General features: G+C 45.1%; 1 protein-coding gene across 1 annotated transcript in view; it reads right to left on the bottom strand.

The window, feature by feature from the left end:
- LOC142298870 (solute carrier family 2, facilitated glucose transporter member 9-like) overlaps positions 1-26,792 on the bottom strand; it is a 57,604-nt gene extending 30,812 nt beyond the window's left edge. Inside the window, exons 1-7 of the mRNA XM_075341796.1 lie at positions 26,769-26,792; positions 20,563-20,661; positions 17,480-17,640; positions 17,022-17,146; positions 16,379-16,508; positions 12,607-12,755; positions 1,285-1,472 (exon numbers count right to left, since the gene is read on the bottom strand). Of these exons, the coding sequence (XP_075197911.1) occupies positions 1,285-1,472; positions 12,607-12,755; positions 16,379-16,508; positions 17,022-17,146; positions 17,480-17,640; positions 20,563-20,661; positions 26,769-26,792 (876 nt within the window). The remainder of the gene's footprint in view (positions 1-1,284; positions 1,473-12,606; positions 12,756-16,378; positions 16,509-17,021; positions 17,147-17,479; positions 17,641-20,562; positions 20,662-26,768) is intronic.
- Between the last annotated feature and the right edge of the window lie 1,075 nt (positions 26,793-27,867).

Genomic DNA, 27,867 nt, shown 5'->3' with positions numbered 1-27,867 from the left:
AGTACAATACAGGTAATCCAGAAGGCTGACCGAGGTGTGACTACACAGGCGCATAGTGATCAGGTCTCACACATGTACCTTTGAGAGGACCCCTGGGGATCCCAGGAGGGGGCAAAGCCTTCACCTCCACTGGAATAGTGGAGGGGGTTAAAAAGCCTCCATCTCCACTCAAGGGGTGTGGTGGAGAGCCTGGTTGCTAGGTGGCGTAGGCAAGAACAGGAGAGGAGGAGCAGTGAGCCGGTTTAGTGCAGAGTCCAGGGAGCTCGGAGGAGAGCAGACCCCTGGGGCTGTTGCAGTCTAACAGCGCCCGCGCAGTGGCTACCGACGGGGGAGAACGGTCACCTAGGAGTGCTACCCGAAATCCATCTTCAGCTAAAGAGAGAGCACGGAGTGGGAAGTAAGGAGACTGCTAGGGAGTACCAGGCCCAAACGGGCGGCAGATCCCGGAGCGGGGATAGATCCACCTTTCCTTGCTAAACCTGCCGGTGTGGGGCCCTCAAAGCCCACACCACAACACCCAAAAGCCGCAGCCACGTAGCCACAGTTAGGGCCCATAGTTCACAGGAGGCAAGCAGCTGGAGTGATCTGGTCCAGGCGACAAGCAAACGGCAACCAAACGAGGGGAGCAGTTACTTCCCTGGGTGACCCCCATAGGGACTAAAAGTCGGGGTTACCCCAAACCACCAAGGGCTAAGGAAGGCGAGTCGGTAGTCACCCTCATCAGTCAGCCTGAAGGACACCTGGTTCCAGCCTGGTTCATCCCAGCTACGCCCGGGTTACTCACCCTGCCATCAACTGTGAGTAAAACCCCTGAAAGACATTTTGATTGTGTGGAGTTATTCTGCGCCTTGTGGTTCTACACACCTACATAGGGCCCTGGGGCTTGCCTCACTCTCAGGAGGCTATTACAACCGACTGCACCCACCATCAGCCCCAGGCATCCCTTAACCTGCAGTGGCGGTCCCCACTGACCGCAATTCTGAGAGTGGCGTCACGACAAATAGAAGATTTCCTACCTGTGACAAGATCCAGCTGAGTGGAGTCCCTGAAGGTAATGCACCGACACAGCACTTGTGGGGCTTCACATCATTACAGGATTTTTTGTGAATACTTGAAATATAAGCCCTACTCTAAAAATAAGCCCTAGATACAGTAAGAGCCGGTAGTATGTGACAAGTAAATGATTATTGAATAGTGAATATTTGAACATGGACACACCAGCCATATCTTCTGACTACAAACTTAGAACATGTTTATGTTGAATATGTAGACAAATTACTCAGCTGCATTGATGCCCGACATCTGAAGAGTAAATGTAATAACAATCACAACGTAAAGCTGCCATCGTAGAGATGGTTCTTTCACCAACTCCATGACACTCAGGCTCCTAGACGTCTGGCGCATCTCCTGCTCGGCCAAAATTTCATTCATTGTGATTTGATGGTCTCCAGGCCCCCATATCCTCTGCATAGCTGAAATTCCAAGAAAATAATTAAGAATTAATTTTATCAGGTAAAAGTAGTGCAGGTGATTCCTCTATTGCGTGCTGAATTATCAGAGGGTTCCCAAATGCCAAAATATTATGTGACCCACACTTTGGCTATCCAAAAATTGTTTCTGTGTGGTGTGTCCCAGAGTCCTTCCTTCGTTCTATGCATTCCTATGAGAGTGACACCAAGGCAGTAGGGAATGGTGCTGAATATATAGCTCCAGTTAGGCCGGAGTTACACTTGTGAGTGATTCGCACAAGTCTCACCGCATCACCCGGCACGGCCGCACACTCTCAGGACAGGAGCTGTCAGGAAAGTGTGCGGCCATGCAGGGTGGTGCGATGCCAGACTCGTGCGAGTCACTCACAAGTGTAACTCCAGCCTTAAAAGAATTATCTGCACTACCTTTTACCTTGGATTCTTGGGGTCCTAATTTATGTGCTATTCTCCACTCCATGATATATCTGTTGTTTGATATATGCAGTGTATTTGAATTATATTGATTACTTATTTATCTATTTAAAATCTATTTATTCTGTATATTTATTTATATTCCTTATAACACAATACACCTTTTTGTGATATCTAATATACACAGACTAATATTTCTAGAAACTATAACACCAATATTTATACTATACTCCTTTCTGATACGTTTGTCATGTACTTTCTTTTGTGTATTGCCCCCATATTTTAATGTACATTTTAATCTTTATGTTTCAATTAAATTACATTTTTATGACTTTTTTTATTTCTTATTGTGGTTATTCACCTACTTTTTATGTGTAGACAACTACCCGTTACCTCGTCGCTGCACTTTATCCATTTATGCAGCTCCTAACCTATGACATTTGATTCAGTGTATATGACCCTATTCATTACACTCCAAAATGAGTATGTAGCACATACAGTATATCACAAAAGTGAGTACACCCCTCACATTTTTGAAAATATTGTATTCTATCTTTACATGGGACAACACTGAAGATATGACACTTTGATACAATGCAAAGAAGTCAGTGTACAGTTTGTATAATCTACATAACTAAATAACTTTAAAAAATGGTGTCATGTGACTCATTAGTGTTACAAGGTCTCAGGAGTGAATGTGGAGCAGATCTATTGAATTTAGTGTTATCGCTCACACACTCTCTCATACTTTTCACCGGAAGTTCAACATGGCACCTCATGGCAAAGAACTATCTGAGGATCTGAAAAAAAAAGAATAATTGCTCTACATAAAGATGGGCTAGGCTGTAAGAAGATTGCCAACACCCTGAAACGGAGCTGCAGCATGGTGGCCAAGACTATACACCGGTTTAACAAGACAGGTTCCACTCAGAACAGGCCTCACCATGTACAACCAAAAAGTTGAGTGCACATGCTTAGTGTCATATTCAAAGGTTGTCTTTTCAAAATAGAGGTATGAGTGATGCCAGTATTGCTGCAGAGGTTAAAGGGTTTGGGGGCAGTCTGTCAGTGTTCAGACCATAGTCCACATACTACATCAAATTGGCATGCATGGCTGTCATCACAGAAGGAAGACTCTTCTATAGATGATGCTCAAGAAAGCCAGCAAACAGTTCACTAAAAACAAGCAGACTAAGGACATGGATTACTGGAACCATGTCCTGTGGTCTAATGAGACCAAAATAAACTTATTTGGTTCAGATGGTGTCAAGCGTTTGTGTCAACCAGGTGAGGAGTACAAAGACCAGGTGAGGAGTACAAAGACCAGTGTGTATAGCCTAAAGTCAAGCATAGTGGGGGGAGTGTCATGGTTTTGGGCTGCTTGAGTGCTGCCGGCTGTGGAGGGCTACAGTTCATCAAAGGAACCATGAATGACAACATGTACTGTGACATACTGAAGCAAAGCATGATCTCTTCACTTCGGAAACTGGACTGCAGGGCAGTATTACAACATAATGACCCCAAATACACCTCTAAGAGTACCACTGCCTTGCTAAAGAAATTGAAGGTAAAGGTGCTGGATCTAAATGCTATTGAACTTCTGTGGGTCATCCTCAAATGGAAGGTGGAGGAGCGCAAGGTCTCTAATATCCACAAGCTTTCTGATGTCATCATGGAGGGGAAGAAGATTCCAGTGGCTACTGTGAAGCTCTAGTGATCTCTGTTATGGTCGCGAGATTCCCATAGATAGCTCATTCAAGGGAAAAAAAAAACATCCCTTATCCAGAGTTAGGGGCAACCAAGAAACTAAGATCCACTAGCCCAAAAAGTCCAGGAGGGAAAACCCAGAAAAAAAGAGCACAAGAGTGGTTGGTAACTAACAGACAGCAACCCTCTGACTATGTAAACACAACTAGAAATAGCGGTGGAGAGTGCCTACTCTACCTAGACACCTAATCACCATGTAAGAAACTAGCTTGCCTCAAAGATGAAGAAAGCAATCCCAACTTGCCTTAGAGCAGCCACAAAGGAATAGTTAAGCTCCCAGGGGCGTAACTACCGCGGTCGCAGCGGTCGTGACTGCGACCGGGCCCGGGAGGTTAGGGGTCCGCGGCCGCCCGGCAGATTAGCAGCCAGCTCCTTGCTGTGAGAGAGGAGCTGCGCTGTTCTGCCGCAGACCACACGGCGCGGCGGCCGCTATATGACCCGGTCGCCGCCGCTGACACCGGGGCCCCCTGCCTGGTGTCAGCGGTGGCGTCACCGCACTCCCGTCACTCACCGCACCGCGCTCCCATCACCACGCTCCCGTCACCGTGCTCCCGTCACTCACCGCACCGCGCTTCCGTCACTCACCGCACCGCGCTCCCGTCACCGCACTCCCTACACTCACCACACCGCGCTTCCGTCACCGTGCACACTGCAGTGCTTTGATATTGCATAGAGCGGCCGGCGCCGCTCTTTGCATCATCAGTCTTCCCCCGTGCCTGCGATGACGTCACTCCTGTGCGACCGCTGTGTGTGGTGAGAGCACAGAGAGCAGGAGGACGCCGACTGGAGCCACGGGGGAACGGGGACAGAAGTTAAGATGGGCAGCGGTGAAACAAGTAGAGGTGAGGACAGAGCTGCGGTGGAAGGAAAAGAGAGGTGAGTACTTGTTTTTTTATTTATTTATTTTTTTTATAAATCAGTGAGTACACTGGGAGGCTGGCTGCAGGACACATAGAGTCCTTGGGGGGGAGCCCTAGCTGCAGGACACATGGAGGCCCTGGGGGGGCTGGCTGCAGGACACATGGAGTCCTTGGGGAGGCCCTGGCTGCAGGACACATGGAGGCCCTGGGGGGGCCTGGCTGCAGGACACATGGAGTCCTTGGTGGGGCCCTGGCTGCAGGACACATGGAGTCCTTGGGGGGGGCCTGGCTGCAGGACACATGGAGTCCTTTGGGAGGCCCTGGCTGCAGGACACATGGAGGCCCTGTGGGGGGCTGGCTGCAGGACACATGGAGGCCCTGTGGGGGGCTGGCTGCAGGACACATGGAGTCCTTGGGGGGGATCTGGCTGCAGGACACATGGAGTCCTTGGGGGGCTCTGGCTGTAGGACACATGGAGTCCTTGGGAAGTGCCCTGGCTGCAGGACACATGGAGGCCCTGGGGGGGGGGGCTGGCTGCAGCACACATAGAGTCCTTGGGGGGGCCCTGGCTGCAGGACACATGGAGGCCCTGGGGGGGGCTGGCTGCAGGACACATGGAGTCCTTGGGGGGGCCCTGGCTGCAGGACACATGGAGGCCCTGGGGGGCGCTGGCTGCAGGACACATGGGCTGCAGCCCAAGGACTCCATGTGTCCTGCAGCCAGGGCCCCCCCAAGGACTCCATGTGTTCTGCAGCCAGGCCCCATGGAGGCACTGGGGGGGCTGGCTGCATGAGACATGGAGGCCCTGGGGGGGGGCTGGTTGCAGGACACATGGAGTCCTTGGGGGGGGGGAGACTGGCTGCATGACTCATGGAGGCCTGGGAAGGGGCTGGCTGCATGACACATGGAGACCCTGGGGGGCTTGCTGCATGACACATGGAGGCCCTGGGGGGGGCTGGCTGCATGACACATGGAGGCCCTGGGGGGGCTGACTGCATGATACATGGAGGTCTATGGGGCTGCATGATACATGGAGGTCTATGGGGCTGCATTATACATGGACGTCTATGGGGATGCATTATACATGGAGGTCTATGGGACTGCATAATAAACATAAAGGACACCTTATACATGGACTATATGGGTGCATTATACATGGAGGAGTATGGGGCTGCATAATACAATATGAAGGTTTATGGGGCTGCATTGTAATACATATAGGACTATGGGGGCTACATTATAATATATGGAGGACTATGGAGGCTACTTTATACATGGAGGATTATGGGGGTGCGTTATAAAACATGGAGGACTGTGGTGCAGTATAATACATGGAGAACTATGGGGTGAATTATAATACATGGAGGACTATGGGAAATGCATTATAATACATGGAGGACTATGGAGCTGCATTCTAATATATGAAGGGTTATGTGGGACCCTTTATACTATATGGAAGACTTTGTGGGGGCCATTATAGTATTTGGAGAACTATATACGAGGGGGGGCAAAGATACAAGCATGGGATGGGAATGTTTTGTGCTGAGGGAAAAAGGCTCTTTCCCTCAGCACCCAGATTTCCCATGCTCTGCTGTACATCTCTCAGCACCCAGCTTTCCCATGCTCTGATATGGGAAAGCTGGGTGCTGAGGGAATGATGTATAGCAGAGCATGGAAAAGCTGGGTGCCGAGGACAAGATGGATATCAGAATATGGGAAAGCTGTGTTCTGATAGAGGGATTTCAGATCATGGGAAATCTGGGTGCTGAGGATATGAGCCAAGTGTCAGCATCATTATCCTGTACCCCGAGTGTCAGTGTCATTATCCCGTTCCCTAAGTGTCGGTGTACGTGGAGGGGGGGCCCCGGTCCAAATTTTGCACCAGGGCCCATCAAACTCTAGTTACGCCACTGAAAGCACCCAACATATATTGACGATTATATAAGAAATAAACAATAGACAGTTGGTTAGGAATAGACTTGAGCAAAAACTCTAATAAATGCCAACTCCTGATCATCAAAACTCCATTAGGACCACAGAATCCTTTACCCACTATATCATGGACCTCTTGTGCAGGGCACCAGGCAGGATTAGTTTCCAAGAGAGGTTGTCTCAAAAAATGGCTTAGTAGCAACTGCCATAGGCAGAAAAATATTCAATGTCTAACAGGACTAATAGTGAGCAATCCATTGAGGTGGTCTAATAAACTATATACTAAGAACAACAAAAGTAAATATGCAAAAATGATGGTAAAAGGTCTTCACTGGATTCTCGGCAATGTCCCTTTGTTAAAGTTCATCAGTGGGAACAAAATGGAGCACAAAACACATATTTGACCGAAAAACCACAAAACTATGTTCAGACAGAGAAAAAAACTGTGCATTTTTTCACTGTGAATGAACAGTCTTCATAGCACTTCAAAACAAATTGAAACAGAATCAAAATAAACATTGCACGTAAGAGAAAAATGGATGAAAACTGTTCTGTCACAGGCTAGCAAACAAAGCACTTATCCAAGGCTCCAAAAGATGAGATCAGGACGACTAGGAAAAAAGGCAAAACTTGAGTCCACAGAAGCAGACAAACTGTAGCAGACACACTGGAGATCTCCAAGAGAAAAAGACAAGCTGGAGTGCACTAGAGAAGTGTCCAGTGGGTCACAGGCACACACCGACAGAACAGGAGGACCAGGTGTTCAAGACATGTTCACTGGAGAAAAACTGACACAGGAAACGATATCACCGGTGTCAGCTTGAGGCAGAATCTCTTCCTTCCAAGCCCCTCACCAAGCCCCTCACCTGTCTCACCTCATGCACCTCCACCACTGGCCACTAGAGGGAGCCCAAAAACATCCTCAGGAAGAATCTTAACCCCTTCACAACCAGCAACAGCGAAACCAACAGAAACACCATCCATAACACAACTCCATACCCAAGAGAGTTAAGGCAGAGCTTGAAAATAATGGTGGCTACACAAAATATTGACACTTTGGGCACAGTTTGGAAATTTTCACTTAGTGGTGTACTCATTTTTGTTGCCGTCGGTTTTGACATTAATGGCTGTGTTGAGTTATTTAGAGGGCACATCAAATTTACTTTCTATACAAGCTATACACTGACTACTTTACATTTTATCAAAGTGTCATATCTTCAGTGTTGTCCCATGAGGAAATATAATAAAATATTTAAAAGAATTTGAGGGGTGTACTCATTTTTGTGACCTACTGTAAATTCAATGACATGCAAAAAGGTAACAATGTTCTGAACGTTTGAATTTCAGACGTCATAACTCACAATCCACTACAGCTTTGAATGTGAGACTACCATCATTTTATAGACAATCATCTTGGCTATCTCAAACATAAATTTGACTTGCAAATATTTAGCATGTGGTTAGTTATACAGATTCCTGTCATGTCACTGCATTGTTACTGTTATGCTCCTTGTGGTGGAAAATCTTTTTCTCTCTTTGTACCACAAATTACAACTTGTTTTCACATTTTCTAATAGCTCAGTGTGTTATTAGGTTGATTCCTAAGCGACCTCTTACTGATTTAAGGTCGGTCTCATTGATTCCTAAGCGAAACATCACTGGTTTGAATCGAGGAGCAGCCATTAAAAAGATTTCCCAAGAAAAGAGAAACAGCATCATCCAGCTCATCAATAGTGGTCTATCAGCCAAGAAAATTGTAAAACTGCAGCAAGTGAAAATCATGACAGTTGTAAGAATAGGAAATTAAGTCAATCCATTAATTCAAGAGGTGGACGTCCAGGTAAAATATCGGGGTCAATAAATCTGCTCATTAGTTAGTGGATGTGGCTCATATGCTTTATAATAGTGAGATCACAGGCGTCCATACATGCACCATGCGATGCACGTTATACAAGTCTGGAATTGTGGCCTGAAAAAAGGTGAAGAAGCCTCAACTTCAATATTTTCATAGGAAGCGTTGGTTCTAATTTGCAGAAAAAGTATGAAAAATGGACAATAGAAGACTGGAAAAGTTTGATTTGGAGCGATGAGACAAAAGTCAAAAGACTAGGCGCTGATGGGTGCAAATGGGTCTGGAAGAAACAAGGGGGAAAGGGGCTAGCGGATCGAGAAATTGAAGAAACTGTCAAGGTTTGTGGAGGAAGCCTGATGATATGGGGTTGTTTCACAGCCAAATACATTGGCTACTTGACCAGGATCATTGGTGGTTTTAATGCTGAGCTATATATGAGTGTCCTACAAGAAGAGTTACTTCATACACTCGAGTACTATAGGTATGGAAAGGACCACATAGTATTGGAGCAGGATGACCTGAACCACACGTTGAGATTGGTGAGAATGATTCAATGACAATGAAGTAGGGTTGCTGGATTGGCCCCCACAGTCCCCAGACCGCAACCCAATTGAACACTTGTGGGTAGAGATGAAGAAAAAGCTGTACACATAACCAAGTGAGTGGACCAGTATGCACTAAGGGGTACTTTGCACGCTGCGACATCGCAAGCCGATGCTGCGATGCCGAGCGCGATAGTCCCCGCCCCCATCGCAGCTGCGATATCCTTGTGATAGCTGCCGTAGCGAACATTATCGCTATGGCAGCTTCACATGGACTCACCTGTTCTGGGATGTCGCTCTGGCCGGCGACCCGCCTCCTTATTAAGGGGGCGGGTCGTACGGCGTCACTGCGACGTCACACGGCAGGCGGCCAATAGGTGCGGAGGGGCGCAGATGAGCGGGATGTAAACATCCCGCCCACCTCCTTCCTTCCGCATATCCTACGGAAGCCGCGGTGACGCCGGTAGGAGATGTTCCTCGCTCCTGCGGCTTCACACACAGCGATGTGTGCTGCCGCAGTAGCGAGGAACAACATCGGACCGTCGCGTCAGCGTAATTATGGAGTACGCCGACGCTGCACCGATGATATGATTACGACGCTTTTGCGCTCGTTAATGGTATCATCGAACCTTTACACACTGCGATGTCTCATGCGATGCCGGAAGTACGTCATTTTCAATTTGACCCCACCGACATCGCACCTGCGATGTCGTAGTGTGCAAAGCCCGCCTTACATTGGGAACATGTAGAAGAAACCTGGGATCAGATTTTGGCTGAGCTATGCTTGAATCTGATCAAGAGCATGCCCAGAAGGGTTCAAGTAATGTTGAAGAACAAAGGTTGATTTTCAAATACTAACAAAATAATACAAATTTATATTTACATTTTTAGGAGCAAAACAATATCAATGCAGTGTATGAGAAAGCCAAAAGGATTGTCTATAAAATGAAGGTAGTGTTACACACAAAGCTGTAGCGGATGGTGAGATATGGAACCTGAAAGTCAAAAGTTCAAAACATTATTACCTTTCTGCTCATCAGTGTAATAACAAGGAACACACTTTTCTGACACCGTAACTGGCCTGAAAGTGTGTGACTCTGTAGACAACATTTCTATGATGGACTGCATTGATTCATTACTAAAACCAATAACTTTGTCAGACAGTGTCAGCTCAGCTGCAGAGGCATATATGAAGACCAGAAGAGCTTTATTCTCAGGCTGAAACTCTTGTACCATGCACAACAGCAGGTGAAAAGCGGATTCTTGACCAGGGATCTACAGAGGATGAACATGAGACAATGATTGCTGATTCAATGATAGCTACTAGATACAAAGAAGAGAGAAACCTACATCAGAACTATACTACAGGGAAAATGAACTACCAAACTTCAAAATACAAACTGATTGCATAGGAATAAAACAGCAATAATAAAATCCTAAAACAATTCTGTATAATTCCCAAGTCATGGGGCATGACAAAAACTACAAATCATATTATACTTTATATCATAAGATACAACAATGTATATAACATATGTTCTCTTCATCATTGGAATTACAACACCAAAAAAGGAAAAGTCGTGGTATCATGATAAGTACAGATCTATAGACAGGTTAACTATATGCAAATGATAAAAAAAAGGAAACAACATTTTCAACATATCTCCATTTATTTTGTTTCGAGTGTGAGCTATTTTTTAACATGTCAACACCAGGCTGCATGTAGTTTGTGCTAATCTGAGCAGCCTGCAAGACCTAAACGTGCTACCATGGCTCGCTGCGTCTCCACACTTATCTCCCATCAAGCACATGGGATGTCCTTGGTTGACAATGGCAAAGGGAGCTGCCAGGTGTGGATCTTGATGACTTCAGAGCTCAAGTACATTCAGCATGGCAGAAAATTCCTCAGACAATCACTAACAGCCTCATTCATTGAATGTCAAGGCATGTAAGTGCATGTATTTCTGAATGTGGCGCTCACACTCAATAATGAATAAATTAAATTGATTCAAAATAATTGTTTCCATTTTTCATTATTTTCATATTAATAATATGTCTATGGAGCCTGTGATTTCCATAATTCCATGAATTGTCATACTTGCTATGCCTCTGAATACACATATGCCTTTAAAACTTGCCCCAAAATGTGTCCCCTGAGTTAATGATTAGCCATTGTAGCCCATAAATATATATAATTATTCAGTGTGCCACTGAATATAAAGTTAGCCAATATATTTACCCTTTGAATATATTAGAAGCCAGTGTGCCGTCTTAATACTAAATCAGCCTTTACATCATCCTTCTAACAGCTTTGGCCTCTTCTCTCTAGGGTCTCGCTAAAAAATACAGGTGGCACAATGATATTATCGCTGCATAATACAGAAGGTGCCGACAGCTGAACAAAGATTAGGTTAAGGATTTCAGCAGCTCTGCTCCACTGATATACTCACCTGCATCCATGTGATCACAATGGTACAAGTGCATGGGGGATATCAGATCCCTATTCTCATAATCGCTGGGGGCCTGGCAGTGGAACTGTGGCAATCCTGAGGCTTCAGTCACCACAGAGGTACTGCACCTCAGCCAGAGGTGTGGTATCCCATTCCTGGGTAAGGAGGAGGTCACAATTCGGTATACACACAACACACTCTTTATTTAGCTACATTCCATCAGGCCATGGTTAGGGCAAGTTGCAAACTAAGCAGTCACCTTAGGGAAAGCACAGCCTCAAAAACCAGCTTGGAGGTGGAGTTTAGTTAGTGGGGAACACTGTAGAACGTTAGTCAGTCAGGAAGTAGGAGAGGAGGAGCAAAGACCTGTGGTCTGGAGCTGGATCAGCTCGGCCTGGGATCAGGAGAGAAGAGGTCCTAGAGTCCACGGGAAGTGCACCATACACCCATGGTCTCGTTCAACAGCCGGTATACCGGAGTGGAGGGACTTAGCCGCGAAAGGGACTGGCCCCCTCAACTAGTGGAGAACTACAAGGCTCAACTAGCAAACCGGAAGCTGAGGTTACTGCAAGTACCGAAACCACATCCACACACATCCAGTGAAAAGGTGACCACATAGGGCCAAGGGATAGAGCTTCAAGCCACCCGACAGGGTTGCGGCCACCGACTCGGGGTTCTGTGTGTGTGGGCGCGGGGCAGGCGGGAGAGGCCAGTGCAGGAAGATTACCAGGGAAGGAACACAGAAGGGTGTACCTGGGTTGTGCCTCCGAACTATCCGGGGATCGGCTGGAGCCCATCACAGTAGGACTCAGCACTCCAAGGGCAGTACTTGATCGGCCGTGCTAACCTGGAACTCTTAACTGTGAGTAAAGACCTTGTGACTGCATTCCTCTGTGGCGCAGTTATTGCCTTCGCCTCCGGCACTGCACCCCACCATAAAATCCTATCTCCCATTGACAGCCCTGGGGCCCAGCTCTACCTGTGGAGAGCTATACCTCATCTGCTGCATCACCACCGACCCCAAGGGAACTGAATAGCAGAGGCGGCACATATCAGGCCGCATACCACATGTGGCATCATGAGATATCCCAAGTAAATATTCCCCCATCATCTTAAAACGACACCGCTGGGCCCTGCCACCATGATCCTCCCAAACAGAACCACGGCCCGGTAATGAGTGCCCCCAGGCCCCGGTGGGCATATCAGAACCCACAGAGATCAAGCACTTATCATCTATTGTTAATAAATCTGGTCAATTTTAAAACCTATTTTACAAATGCAACAAATATGATAGATATTTACATTTTAGACAGCGATACTGGTCTTTTTTCACTAACAGTAGATATGGAGGAGTCTCTGGGTAAAAATTCATTGCAATCAGCTGCAGCAGTTCTGTAACACCACAGAGTGATAGCATCAAGGGCCAAAGTGTCTCTGTCCCCAAAACTTCACTGAAAAAGAACAGTATGACAAATAAAAAAATCTGTACATTTAAAGAAAATTCATGTTAAACTGCTTTGAATTAATTTTCTGTTATTCCTTGGTAGAGTAAAGCATGCAAAGGTTTTAGCAAATCATGATCATTATATATGAAATATGCAAATTACCACCACAATGAGGAAAATGACTTAAACTCTAGGGCCAATTATTGTAAGTAACAATCCTAAAAGCCTATATCGATCCATTAACGAGCCTCTCCATATGACTTTGGATGAAAGCTAATCCAGAATCTCAATTTGCAGACACGTTCCGGGGGTTTGACCCTCATCAGTGAAAAGCATGAGATCTGATTTGGGTGTATGAGAGGCTTAAGGCCGCTTTACATGCTGCGATATCGCTAAAGTGATGTGTGACGCCCTGGACCCCAGGGGTCACAGGTCACAACATCACCACATACACCCCCCCACTAGAAAGGTACCATCAGTCAACCATAAAGACCTGATTGCCTCCCTCAGTGTTAGACAGGCACACCAGGTGGGCGGAGTCAGGCCGAAAGACACGCCTCCCCGAGGAGTCTGCTGGCCTGAGGCAGGAAAACACACAGAGTTGAGTTGAGTAGAGTGGAGTGCAGTACACAGTTCAGTGTAGGACAGTGGAGTGGAGAGACGGTCCAGAACAGTCAGGCAGGCAGACGGCAGTGGCCGCCTGCAGGAGACTGGGAACACGACCAACGGAACCGTAAGGGACTGGGACAGGGTAGTGTTCCGCCGGAACCGAACCGGGGAGCTAACAGGATACCGGAGCACCAGGCAGGGTACTCAGACCCCGAACTAGGCTATATGCCACCACCATAGTCGAATTAACTGATTGCGGTCTGGACCTCAGGGGTTCATTCCCACCAAAGTCCCGTTTGACGGCAACAGCCCAACCCATCCGGATAGTAGCCACCGCGAAAGGTCAGAGATCCAAGAGCCAGCGCCTGCGGGCAAAGGAGCTCCTCCAACATCTACACGTCAGGGAGCAGACTACCAGTGCTCAGGCACAGTGGTCAAACTACAACATAGGTGCAGGAGAAAGGTGGACATTGCCAACCTGACTAGGAAGCTGCAGCCGTCTGCGGGCCCCATTCATACCTTCGTTTGGTTTACCAGTGACTCTGTGTGGTTTAATCGTGAGTACACCAGTGCCATCAGGCACCGCACCGCGCTGCACCGCAACCCTGCACCCTGCACCGCAGCCCTCACACAACCGGGCCCCGGGACCAACATCCCCTACCCACGGAGGGGTCAACACCTAGCTGCGCCACTACACCGCTCCCAGGAGTCCCCGTACCTTCACCGCAGCGGTGGTGTCCACCATCACCACAACCCGTGGGTGGCGTCACGAACAATCATCCCAAAACCAAACAACCGCATCCCCCGTGTGTAACGCCAACCCCCCTTGCAGAGCGACGTGACCCCTGGGTCCGTGGGAGGCTCGAGCCACCACCCGTAGAACACGAGCATGGATCCGAGCGGCTCGGCGGGCGCAGCCAAGGCCGCGGGGCGGTACACATCGACTCTTCTGTCACGAACAGGATGGAACCAGTCTACTTACCGGTAGAAGTGCGCCTTGTGATCCCCGTCAGCGGCGTCCCGCTGAAAAATCTGAAGATCCGCCATCTTGGGCACGAAGTTTTCCCGCTCAGAAGACGACTCGAGCAGTGGAGGCACGAAAGTGAAGCCCCGCCCCCAAAGAGAGAAGTGCTGTAGGAAAACCAAGGGGTTGCGGGAGAGGCGCTGGCCTTATGTGATCTCGGGGATAAGAAGCAGGGACGCCAGGACTCTGGACCCGTCTTGTTCCTGGATCCCGAGCAAGAAACATGTCTGCCCCGTCCAGCAAGTCTGAAGCCCCGGAGCACGCTCCCGGAACAGCGGCGTGGGTGGAAGCCCGGACAGCGCAGATGAGACGCCGTCTGCAAGCCCAAGTTCAGCTCCTCGTGGAAGAATGGGTGGCCAAGATGGAGGAGGTAGCTGCGGTCGTGCGGGCACGTGAGGTGGAGGCAGTGTTGGAGGAGCGGGTAAGCGACCCACGTCCCTACGTCCCAGAGGGAACGGTTACTGCTGCCGAGGGGCCCGGTCTGCTCCCGCTCACCCTGCTGCGTCCCCCACCGCCCAAATCGGTCGCTGTTGCTCCACCGATCGGTCCCTTGCCCCCGACACCGGCAGCGGGTTCCACTGTACCTGCCCGTGAGGACCGGCCTATAGACGCGGCCCGCGGACGGCCGCTTGCCCGGTTGGCACCGATCCCGTTGTCCTGGAAGGTGCCCGTTCCCCGTGAGGAACCGCAGGTCCCAGAAACGATCACGCCCGAAGAGGCCTCGTTAGTCCGCCCGGCCCGAGGAATGATGGATGCTGACCGGAAAGAGGCCCAGAAGGTAAGGCTGGCCCCTCCCAAGCTCCATGCCTCGGCTGAGGCAGCAGAGGGATGTCGCTACAAGGCAGCAAGACAGGCCGCGACACAGCGGGGCTCCCCAACACCGATGCGCTCGGCGGCCGCAGCCAAGGCCGCGGGGCGGTACAGATGTCGTTGGGGTCACAGAATTTGTGACGCACATCCGGCCGCGTTAGCGATGTCGTTGCGTGTGACACCTACGTTGGATCGAAAATCGTCGCAAACACGTGTAAAATCGCTAATCGTTGACATGCTCCCCTATTCCCAATTATCGTTGCTGATGGAGGTACGATGTTGTTCGTCATTCCTGCGGCAGCACACATCGCTATGCGTGACACCGCAGGAACGAGGTAATCACCTTACCTGCGGCCGCCGGCAATGAGGAAGGAAGGAGGTGGGCGGCATGTTACGCACCGCTCATCTCCGCCCCTCCGCTTCAATTGGGTGGCCGCTTAGTGACGTTGCTGTGACGCCGAACGAACCTCCCCCTTAGAAAGGAGGTGGTTCGCCGGTCACAGCGACGTCGCTAGGCAGGTAAGTAGTGTAACGGGTCCGCGCGATTTTGTGCACCACGGGCAGCGATTTGCCCCTGACGCACAAATGATGGGGGCGGGTACTCATGCTAGCGATCTCGCTAGCAAGATTGAAGCATGTAAAGCGGCCTTTAGACTTGAATCTAAGGAGTAATGATTTTCATTGTGGAGAGTGACATAAGTATAAGTATTATACAATCGATTCACTTTTACTTGCAGGACCTGTGGTGAGGTCATACCCATGTAACCAGCTGGTATCAGCTTTATTGGCTGAGGCCCCACCACTTCTGGTCACATGAGTATGACATCACCACAGGTCCTGCAAGTACAAGTGAATCGATTGTATTGTACTTATGCTAATTCTAACAGGGGGAGGGGATAACTATGAATTCCCTTCTCCCCCGATATTATCTGCTCCTCAGCTGCTGTCACTCAAGAAGCTGATGATTTTATAAACTTTACTTTCTTGGGATTCAAAACTTAAACATCCGAGCTGACCACTAAAGGAATGTAGAGAATCAGCCTGATTGACCCAGTATAGCTCTGGCTTTAGGTTATATATGAAAAACCTGGTGATTGGTTCCCTTTAACATCAGATATTGATCAGACTGAGTTTATTAGACTATTTTTAATTAAGTTTTATATAATTTTTTTATTCTGAATTTTACCTTAATCCAACAATTTGACCAAGGAGCTTTCCTGTGGTTACAAAGATTGGGGCTGAAGTGTTGGTGAACCCTCTAAGATTCCTGGGAGAGATCTCTCCAAGATACTGAACATATATGTTAATTGCCAAACCTGTAAAAATATAAAAAAAAGTTCAGGTGAATATGACAGGACAGTGGTTTGTAGTTTAATGTTTCTACTTTGAGTCTATGGTTAGTAATAACTGTACCAAGAGAGCACATCCATTACATGTAGACAAAAAAAGGCTCAAAAACAAACTAGGATAAACCAGGACAGCAGACCTGTCCGAATAGACAATTTTCCATTTTAAATTACCAGAGAAAGGCCATTGATCTAAGAATTTATTATAATTGACAAATTAGAAATTGGGAAGGAATTTTCAGATCCTACCTCATTGGGATTTATACCTTTCTCTGAATCGAAGTTGCAGGAGAATATTTGAAAACAATATTAACCTTAATTACTTTCTTATTACAGATTTTATCTAAAAATATGCAGATATAATTAACTCTTAGATAAGACTGAACTAAAGATGATATCAGGGATGCATTATAACTTTCATGGTGACTTAGATTTTGGTCAAATATATGTATAGAACCTTTAACCCTAACATACAGTATATACCTAATGTAAAGCCATAGAGAAACCGTCCCACAAAAATCATTTCATAGGATCCACTTATTTTGCTGAGCCCAAGACACAGAGAAGCTGTTATTCCCAACAGGTCGCTGAATATGTGAGACCGTCTCCTGAAAAGAAATATAAAGAAGATCTTGCAGATCATTAAGCGTGGCTTTCTTGGATGTTTGACATGACTGAGCCAGTAATGCAACAGCAGTATACAATTGCATGCGCTGTTACCTTAATTATGTACTGTCCTAATTGTTTTAGAAAACCAGTGGTCAATCATTATAAAGACATATTAAGAAATAAATCAGGAAGGAAGGTTGGATCAAAAAATACATTGTGGTTAAACATGGAGATTCTTTTGAAGGAGATATCATTTTGAGAGGTTTATATAAGGTCTACAAAAATCCACTGGGAAGATTTTGAACATTGGATAAGTTGTGAAACGTACTTACTTCCCAAACCTTCTGCTCATATACCCAGACACCAGAGATCCAAGTAGTCCACCAACGCTATAAACAGAAATTGCTATAGACCACAGCAGGGTGACTGTTTCTTCAGGAATGGATGATCCATATCTTCTGATCCATGTCTGGTTCATAAAACCCTTGACAAACTGCAGAGGACATGAATTGAGATGTTGTGGCAATGCACCAGCCAGAGAAAAGAGATTATCCCGTGACCGTTTCAGCATACATATGTCACTGCTGGAGAACACTCAACATTATACACCAGCACCAGCACATTACCAAATTGAATCTGCTGCCCATGCCCTTTATGTTTAATTAGGGCGTTGATAAATGGGACTGAGAATCGCATATTTCTCAGACAATAGTCTGCTGCCACCAGCCATAGCGAATAATTTGTTGGGTATATTTTAGAAACCATTGTCAGAAAAAATGTTGAAAATCATCTATTTCAGCCAACTTTTATCCTTTTTGTATGCACAAATTGAGAAGTATATGTATGTATACTTTCTGACATACATGGCACTTCAATTCCACAAGTGTGGGGTGATCGTAGTGTTACTGTGTATTTCCAAAAATAAGACTTCTACCAAAAATAAGCGCTAGCAGGAATTTTCAGCCTTTTAGGCTTAAGGCTTAAATATAAGCCCTACCCCGAAAATAAGCCCTAGTCTCAGCTCAATAATGAAGTGTCCATGCAGCTAAAAAAGTTAAAGAACACTGCAGGACACTTCATTATAGAAAGCAGACACATCCATAAGAAAGAAGACAGAAGACCCCGCAATCATACTCACCAGACGCCGAACGGGAGGACCTGTGCGTGGTCTGATGTATGTGAGTGTGTCGGCCAGAAGCAGGGGAGGACCATGTGGAGCATACCTGCTGGGAGCACCCACCAAAGATTGCAAAAGGACATGGGAGCCATTCAGATGTCTGGGGTCTGCTAAGTGTGACTCTCCTGGGAAGGGGGGGTATGCTTTTTTGGGGGAGTAAACTTACCTCCAACAGTGTTTCCCCAAAAATAAGACCTACCCGAAAATAAGCCCTAGTGACTTTTGAATATTCAACAAGTTAGTTAATGTGAGTAATTATCTTTTTACTGATTGTGTCAATCACCTAGGGAAATCACTCAAACATCTAGAGCAGTATCCAGTATCCACCATGTAGAGAAAAGATAAGTGTATCACTATCAACACAATATCACTAATTTCCCAATAGAAAAAGGAGCTTATAGGTATACAGGTGAGTACAAGATCAGTTAGGAAATTTGAATTAGAAGGGACTGTGACAATGCTACTCACACAACTGCTGATTATGGTAATGACAGTTACTGTGTACTTGAGATTACATATGTTGCAGGAATTTCATTACTCCACTTTGAGTGATCACCCGAGGGTCAAATCTACCCAAAAAGCTATTGCTAGACTTTTTTTTCTGGTGGTCTATGTGTTGAAGCCAGGCTGGCATGCAATAGTGGCTGTGTTTTCAGGGGTTACCAGGCCGCAGCGCAGCCAGGGGTTAACCCCATGTCTCCCAGTCTGAGCTCTAATGAAAAGGGGGTACTGAGACAGGAACAAACACACATGGGGATTCCTTTTAAATGAACTTTTCTTACTACCAACAGTCCCAGCAAACAGGGCATCAGAATTGGTCCCACAGGGGTTCTCCATAAACTTCATATTCACAGTTACAACATTCTCGGCAAACAGGGCCCCAGAATTGGTCCCACAGGGGTTCTCCATAAACTTCACATTCTCAATTACACAGTCTAATTTGGCGGCTGGCCGCTTCCCTGGCACCTGTTTACCTTCGGGCACCACTAGGCCCCTCATTCCCCTGACAGACATCACACTAGCACGGGCCAATAATGAAGTGTCAATGCAGCTCAGAAAGTTAAAAAATACTGCAGGACACTTAATTATAGAAAGCAAACATCCTCATAAGAGAGAAGAAAGAAGACAGAAGACCCTGCAATCATTCTCACCTGACCCCAAACAGGAAGACCTGTGGTGGAACACACACACATACGCAGACACACACATCAGATTGCACACACAGATCAAATCGGAAATCCACACACATCAGATCGCACAAACACATATACAGTAATACTGTATTGCTCAAGGGACCTGGGACACAGTGAAGCACGAGGACCTGCTGTGGAACGCATGGAGGACCTGTGGTGGTCTTCCCTGCGGACTGGAGGCAATACGGTATTCCCAGATGTTGTGTGTGTATGTGCATATGTGCGATCTGATGTGTGTGTGTGTGATTTAATGTGTGAATGCGAACAATCTGATGTGAGTGTGTGAGTGCCGGCCCGAATCAGGGGGGGACCACTGTGGAGCATAGGTGCTGGGAGCGCCGCCGAGGAACGCAGTATGATTTGGTAGAGATGCAGACTTCCAGGATCTAGTAAGTATAATTCTCTTGGGAGGAAGGTTCTACCCTTTTTTTGGGGGTAAACTTACCGGAACGCATGTTTCCTCGCAAATAAATCCTACCCCGAAAATAAGCAAAACCATATTTTCGGGGTAAAAAAAATAATATGAGACAGTGTATTATTTTTGGGGAAACATGGTATTTAGTTGGGCAGTTTATCTCAGAGCACTGCTAGTCTTAACTTTGTGTTTAGTGGTGCTTGTTGGTATCAGTTATCTGTGCTCTGTGGATTGATCTTTTGCTGCCAGACCTCTGACTATTCTTTTGCCTTGTCCCTTTGCTCTGATCTGCTACACTCCAGATATTCTAACTCTGGACTATGACATAACTACTCCCATGTTTATCCCCTTAATCTTAACGTGCTCTCCTGGTATCTGACCCCAGACTGTTCAACTATCCTGCCTCTCCACTGTTCCGTGTTACAAAATGATGCTAAATATATTCTTGCTTGCTGCCACTGCAATTATGATTTTAATGTTTATTTCTCCATTAGTATTACATTTTTATTGTGAGGTTACATTGTGCTGTATATGGTCAACTATATAAATATGTGCTTGTTGTATACTATCACAATATAATTATGTCATTTTATTGGATGATAAATGCTTACCAAGAGAGGTTTTGCTTACCACAGAAGAGGAGCTGATCACAGATATATGGTAGCCAAATGGCAAACCATTGCCAAGACCTAGCACAATAATCAGTGGAAGAATTCTCCAGTGTTTAACCTAATAAATAACAAAGTGTTTAATTACAACTTTGTAAATAAAAATTACAGAACAATACTGGCTTATGTAAATGGGACCAGTTGTACATTAAAAAAACAAACAAAAAAACCCCAAATAATATTTGTGTAAACACTTGATGGCACATTCTGATAGTATTATTTAGATGATTGTGCTTGTAAATAATCTTGTGAAATGTATTCTTGATTAATGTACCAAGTAGATTACTACTTAAACTTCTATATTTTGTTGAAAATCTAACCTAAAGAAATTGCATTCCATGAAAGAAAGAAATGCAGCACTCAGCATGGACAGAAAGAAAATTGCAGCTTCTTTACTGCATCATCCTGGTCACAGCAGGTGTATAGACACTAATGACTAAATATAAACATTCTGAGACTGAAATGATGCAACAAAGAAATTATTTTACTTATTTTTCATCCGTGGGGAGGGCTGAATTTCTTTCATGGAGTCAAATTTGCAAATTGTTTATGGTATGCTGTGCACCACTGAGGAGAACTACTGAGAAGAATAGCACGACAGTACAGTGTGTTTAGAGCAGTACCGGATTTCGTATTCTGTTAGATGGATTATCTCTAGGAATGAGCGAACCTGAATGATTAAGTTCGGGGTTTGTACAGATGTAGGGGAGTGCAGCCCCTACTGAGGATGTTGCGTCACTGCTTTCTTTGACGTTTAACTCTATATGCTGCTTCCTGTATGTGTTGCAATACAGCTTTAAGGGATGGCTCATAAGCAGGGGATAATGGTTTGGCCTAGACTTTCCCCCTGCTGCCTGAGCTAACTTGGACTGATCGGGCTCTGGGATGGAAGAAACAGGAAATGACTAGGGGGAACTTTCCAGTTCGTGCTGAGAGAAGACAGAAACAGGAGAGACAGAATCCAGTCTGCTGGAATTCCGTGCCTGACGAGCCCAGCTGTCCAGTATGATCGATAGGAGGCCCCTTCATCGCCCTTCTACAGCGCAGAGAGCACCTTAGACTGAGTATCCTCTGAGCGGACAAGTCCTATGGACGGATCCATGTGTGAGTACCCGGGTATGACGGTGAGGGAACCAGGATAGGCCTCCATAGTGAGAGTGTGGTTTCTGCACGGCCCCCTTTTAGTGGAGGCCAGTCAGGTAGTGGATAGCGTAGCTTGTGTATAAAGGCCCAGTCACAGAGGGGAACAGCAACAATGTAGAGTCAGTATGGGTAAATGTACATGGGGAGGGGAATAATGGAAAGATGCTAATTGGAGTTTGCTATAAGCCTCCTAACATACCTGAACAAATAGAGGGTGAAATGCTGGAACAAATTGAAAAGGCAGCTAATAATAATAATCGGGTTCTTATTATGGGGGATTTCAACTATCCAGACATTCAGTGGGACATAGAATCTTCTGGTTCTGCTAAAAGCTGTAAGTTCTTATCTACCATTCAAGACCATTTCCTCTCTCAGATGGTAGGTGAACCGACCAGGGGAGATAATTTGCTAGATCTGGTCCTGTCAAATAGACCGGATACAATTTCAGATCTACAGGTCCGGGAGCACTTGGGCACCAGCGATCATAATATGGTAAGCTTCAACATAATATTCAATAGAACATTTCAAAGGGGGAATGCTAAAATCTGGAATTTTAGGAAAGCTGATTTCAACAAATTAAGGGAAGAGCTTAAATGTGTAGATTGGGACAAAGTCATGGTAACTGGGGATACCGAACATAAATGGGGTAAGTTTAAGGATATACTACTAGAGTCCTGTAAAAAACGTATACCCTCTGGTAATAAAATGTCCAGGAATAAAAAGAAACCACTATGGATAAATAAGACTGTACAAAGTATAATAAAACAAAAACAAAGGGCATTTAAAATCTTAAAGGCTGAGAATACAGAAATAGCATTGCAGGAGTATAAAGATATCAATAGGAAATGTAAAAAAGAAATCAAACAAGCAAAATTAGCTACTGAAACAAAAATCGCCAATGACATTAAAATAAATCCCCAAATCTTTTATAAATACATTAATGCCAAAAGGAAAACAAAGGATAGTATCGGCCCCTTAAAATATAATAACAAGTTAGTTATAGAGGACAAACAAAAGACTGAGATATTAAATAGGCATTTCTCATCTGTATTCACCAAGGAACTGACTGTACCAGGGATCATTCAACAAGTGAAAAATCAAAGTCCACCACCCGATATAATTAATTTAACACAAGATGAAGTACGCCTACGTCTGAGTAAATTAAACATTGACAAATCCCCAGGGCCAGATGGCATTCATCCACGAATATTGAGGGAATTGAGCTCCGTAATCGACAGACCGCTGTATCTCATCTTTTTAGACTCACTTGTAACAGGGTTGGTGCCTCAGGATTGGAGGATTGCTGATGTGGTACCGATATTTAAGAAAGGTAAGAGGGTAGATCCAGGCAACTACCGTCCAGTAAGCCTGACATCAGTAGTATGCAAAGTTTTTGAGGGCATTTTAAGGGATGACATGCAAAAATATATTGCAGAAAATAATATGATAACTGACAAACAGCATGGATTCATGAAAGATAAGTCGTGTCTAACCAACCTGTTGGGGTTTTATGAGGGGGTAAGTTCAAACCTGGATATTGGTAATGCAGCTGATGTGATTTATTTGGACTTTGCAAAGGCATTTGATACTGTACCACATAATAGCCTTATACTAAAGCTCCAGAAGCAAGGACTAGGGGACACAATATGCAACTGGGTAAGGAATTGGCTAAAAGATAGGAAACAAAGAGTAGTCATAAATGGTACATTCTCTAAATGGGCTATAGTCAGCAGTGGGGTGCCGCAGGGATCTGTGCTTGGACCGATTCTTTTTACTCTCTTTATTAATGACCTTGTGGATGGGATTGATAGTACAGTGTCAGTCTTTGCCGATGACACCAAACTATGTAGGATATTAAAAACTGACCTGGATAGTACAATATTACAAAAAGATCTGGATAAGATGTCAGAATGGGCAGATACTTGGCAAATGAGATTTAATGTTGATAAATGTAAAGTAATGCACCTAGGACGGAGTAATCCTATAGCTGCGTATACATTAAATGGAAGTAAACTCGGGACTACAGAACAGGAGAAGGACTTGGGTATTCTCATTACAAATAAGCTGAGCAGCAGCACTCAATGTCAAGCAGCAGCTGCTAAAGCAAATAAGATTTTAGGGTGTATAAAAAGAGAGATTAGATCCCGTGATCCCAACGTATTGTTACCCCTCTATAAATCACTTGTAAGGCCACATCTGGAATACGGGATCCAGTTTTGGGCTCCACATTTTAAAAAGGACATTCAGAATTTAGAGTCAGTTCAAAGGCGGGCAACTAGACTATTACAAGGAATGGAAGGCCTCCCATATGATGACAGGTTGAAAAAGTTAGATATGTTTAGCTTAGAAAAAAGACGTCTCAGAGGAGATCTCATTTATATGTATAAATACATGTGTGGTCAATATAAAGGACTGGCACATAACTTATTTCTTCCAAAGACAGTACTAAGGACCAGGGGGCACTCACTGCGAGTGGAAGAAAAGCGATTCCGACACCTAAATAGGAAAGGGTTCTTTACAGTTAGAGCGGTCAGACTGTGGAATACACTACCACAAGAGGTAGTAATGGCAGATACTATAACAGCTTTTAAAAAAGGGCTGGATGATTTCCTCAGTACACAAAACATTGTTGGTTATAAATGACTTAGTGACTAAATGTAGAACTGGTGGAGGAAGGTTGAACTAGATGGACCTAGGTCTTTTTTCAACCTAAGTAACTATGTAACTATGTAACTATGTAACTATGTAACATACAACGACTTACCAGCAATCCCGACAACATACGACCTGATAAGGATCGCTGGTAAGTCGCTGGGAGGTCGCTGGTGAAATGTCAAACAGTCAGACCTTACCAACGACGCGGTAACGATACAGGTCGCAGTAGCGACCTATATAACGATCTCGGCAGTCATTGGGACCCTGTCACACAGCGTCAAACACAGCGATGCGTCCTGCCCAGCAGGACATCGCCTTTGAAGAAAGAAACTGTGACTCAGCAACAATCTCGTTAGCGATCTCGTTGTGTGTGACGGGGCCTTAACGTCGTATTGCTATTTACATTTTCATTGTTCATTGTACTAGTTGTGGCAACCTGCTTTTGCTGCCTCAGCTAAAATATACAAGACTGTTATTAGAGTCTCTGTTCTTACACTTGTTTCCCTATTCTCCTTATCTGCAGCCGCGTGGCAGAGTATATCTGCCTCTCTGTTCCATAAACATCCTTCTCTGGTTTACCCGTTAAGTCTGTCTGATTCCGTGGCCTGCTCGGCAAAGCGAGGGCCCTCGGTTCATCGCTTCACAGACACCAAGTGTCTGAGGCTTGAACTCGCACACAGACATTTAAACAAAGTCCATGTCTGCGTTTGGAGATCAGGTACTGTTGTATGCTAATAAAGTTAGTTCAAAGGCTGCAGCGCAGCTAATCAACAAGCTTTATTGCATGTGGAAGATGTCTTTATTCTCATTGGATTACAGCAGAATTTCCAGGGTTTATTTTGATTTAATAAATTGTTGAACGAGGGAGTGTGTCTTTATTCAAATAAACTTTTTTTTTTCTGTGTGTGTTTTAACTCTATACTTGTCGGGATAGTAATGGAGATGTGTGATAGACATTTATCCATTACTAATCCCTGGGCCTGATGTCGCTGTCAATTCAAAATTTTTTGAATATTTGGTAAAATTGTGTCAATAATAATATTATTGTCATTAATACATTTGAAAAAATATACAGTACAAACGATGAGCCCTTTGTTCATGATTAAGAACAAGTAGACATCCATAATTCATAAAATAGCTATCGAGAAGTTCTTTATGCCTCTGCCACATTAATGCTGTTAGTGACACTCAAAGTATCTTTATAGACATATTTTGCATTTGTGATTTGTATTACCAATTTGCATATAGAATATATTGATATTTAATCTAATATATAAAGCCGAGTGTATATATGTGTGTGTGTGTATGTCCACTAAAGGAATTCACACTGTCGCATTTACAATCACGAAATTTAGCACAGTCACCTCATGTGACTCAGGGAACGTCATAGACTACGTTTTGACGGGAAAAGTTAACCCCGCGCTTTAGTTACTCTCCAAAAAACCTGCCTCCATTAAAGTCAGCTGTGATTAGTTGCTATAGGAACAAAGGACATTCATAGTATAAGAAGCTTATGTGTGCGGTAATATGATGTCAGTGGGGAGATGGATAGAAACAGACAAGGAAAGAGACAGACAGATAGGGAAGAGACAGAGCGAGACAGAGACAGACAAGGAAAGAGACAAAGACAGACAAAGAAAGAGACAGAGACAGACGGTTAAAGAGACAGAGACAGATGGGGAAAGAGACAGACAGTTGGGGAAAAAGACAGACGGGGAAAGAGACAGACCTGGAATCAGACAGACCTGGAATCAGACAGACGGGCAAAGAGACTTACAGACACAGAGATAGAGAGAGAAAGACAGACACAGAAAGACACAGAGATAGAGAGAGACAGACACAGACAGATAGAGAGAGACAGACAGACAGAGATACAGACAGAGAGACAGAGCGATAGACACAGACATAGATATAGACACAGACAGGCAGAGACATACATGGATAGAGACAGAGAGACAGACACACAGAAAAAGACAGAGATAGACAGGGAAAGAGACAGACAGAGAGATATACATACAGAGACACAGAGACAAACAGGGAAAAGACAGAGAGACAGACACAGACAGACACACAGAGACAGGCAGACAGAGACAGACAGAGACACAAACAGATAGACAGAGACAGACAGACAGACAAAGACTGGGAGAGAGACAGAGAGACAGTTACTATCCCGGGCAACGCCGGGTACTACAGCTAGTAAATGTATAAACTCTGTTTTGGCACCCTTATCACTGACTCTAAATAGAGTTTAACATTTTATACATTTTTTACTTTTTATTGACACATTTTTCTTATCATAACAAATTACATTATGGATTTCTGAAGGTACATGTTATATTCTGTAATATGTAAAGTTGTAGATGTACTTACCAAGTCAGCGAGAATCCCAGCCATATCTTAGATGATGATATGAGTATGACCAATTTCACTTTAATGAAATGTGCTGAGAACTTCACCCCAGGATTCTGAAAACAGTGCAAAGGGTTATCAGTGTTTGATTTGGATTCATTAATGGTCATCCTGAGCCAGATACATGAACCAATGACAATACCACACTACAGAGGATTTTGTGAAATCATTGGCATGAGAACATTAATGAGGATGTATCCCATACAGTTGGGAAAAAAGTATTTAGTCAGCTACCGATTGTGCAAGTTCTCCCACTTAAAAAGATGAGAGAGGCCTGTAATTGACATCATAGGCAGATCACAACTATTACAGACAAAATGTGAAAACAAATCCAGAAAATCACCTTGTCTGATTTGGCAAGATTTTTTTTTATCAAATTATGGTGGAAAATAAGCATTTGGTAATAACATAAGTTCATCTCAATATTTTGTGATATATCCTTTGTTGGCAATGACAGAGGTCAAAGGTTGTCTGTAAGTCTTCATAAGGTTGGCACACACTCTTGGTGGTGTATTGGCCCATTCCTCCATGCAGATCCCCTCTAGAGCAGTGATGTTTTGGCCCTGTCGCTGGGCAGCACAGACTTTCAACTCCCGCCAAAGGTTTTCTATGGGGTTGAGATCTGGAGACTGGCTAGGCCACTCCAGGACCTTCATATGCTTCTTACGAATCCACTCTTTCGTTGCACTGGCGGTGTGCTTGGGATCATTATCATGCTGAAAGATCAAGCCACATTTCATCTTCAATGCTCTTGCTGATGGAAGGAGGTTTGCACTGAAAATCTCACGATACATGGCCCAATTCATTCTTTCATGTGTACGGATCAGTCGTCCTGGTCCCTTTGTAGAGACACAGCCCCAATCATGATGTTGCCAACCCCATGCTTCACAGTAAGTATGGTGTTCTTTGGATGCAACTCAGCATTATGTCTCCTTCAAACATCATGAGTTGTGATTCTTTCAAACAGTTCTACTTTGTTTTCATCAGACCATATGACATTCTCCCAATACTCTTCTAAATAATCCAAATGCTCTCTAGCAAACTTCAGACGGGCCCGGTC

Source organism: Anomaloglossus baeobatrachus, chromosome 1 (assembly GCF_048569485.1).
Source record: "Anomaloglossus baeobatrachus isolate aAnoBae1 chromosome 1, aAnoBae1.hap1, whole genome shotgun sequence".
In the NCBI taxonomy this organism is placed as follows: Eukaryota; Metazoa; Chordata; class Amphibia; order Anura; family Aromobatidae; genus Anomaloglossus; species Anomaloglossus baeobatrachus.
Note: the sequence above shows the minus strand (reverse complement) of the source record. Positions and strands in the feature narration are given on the sequence as shown.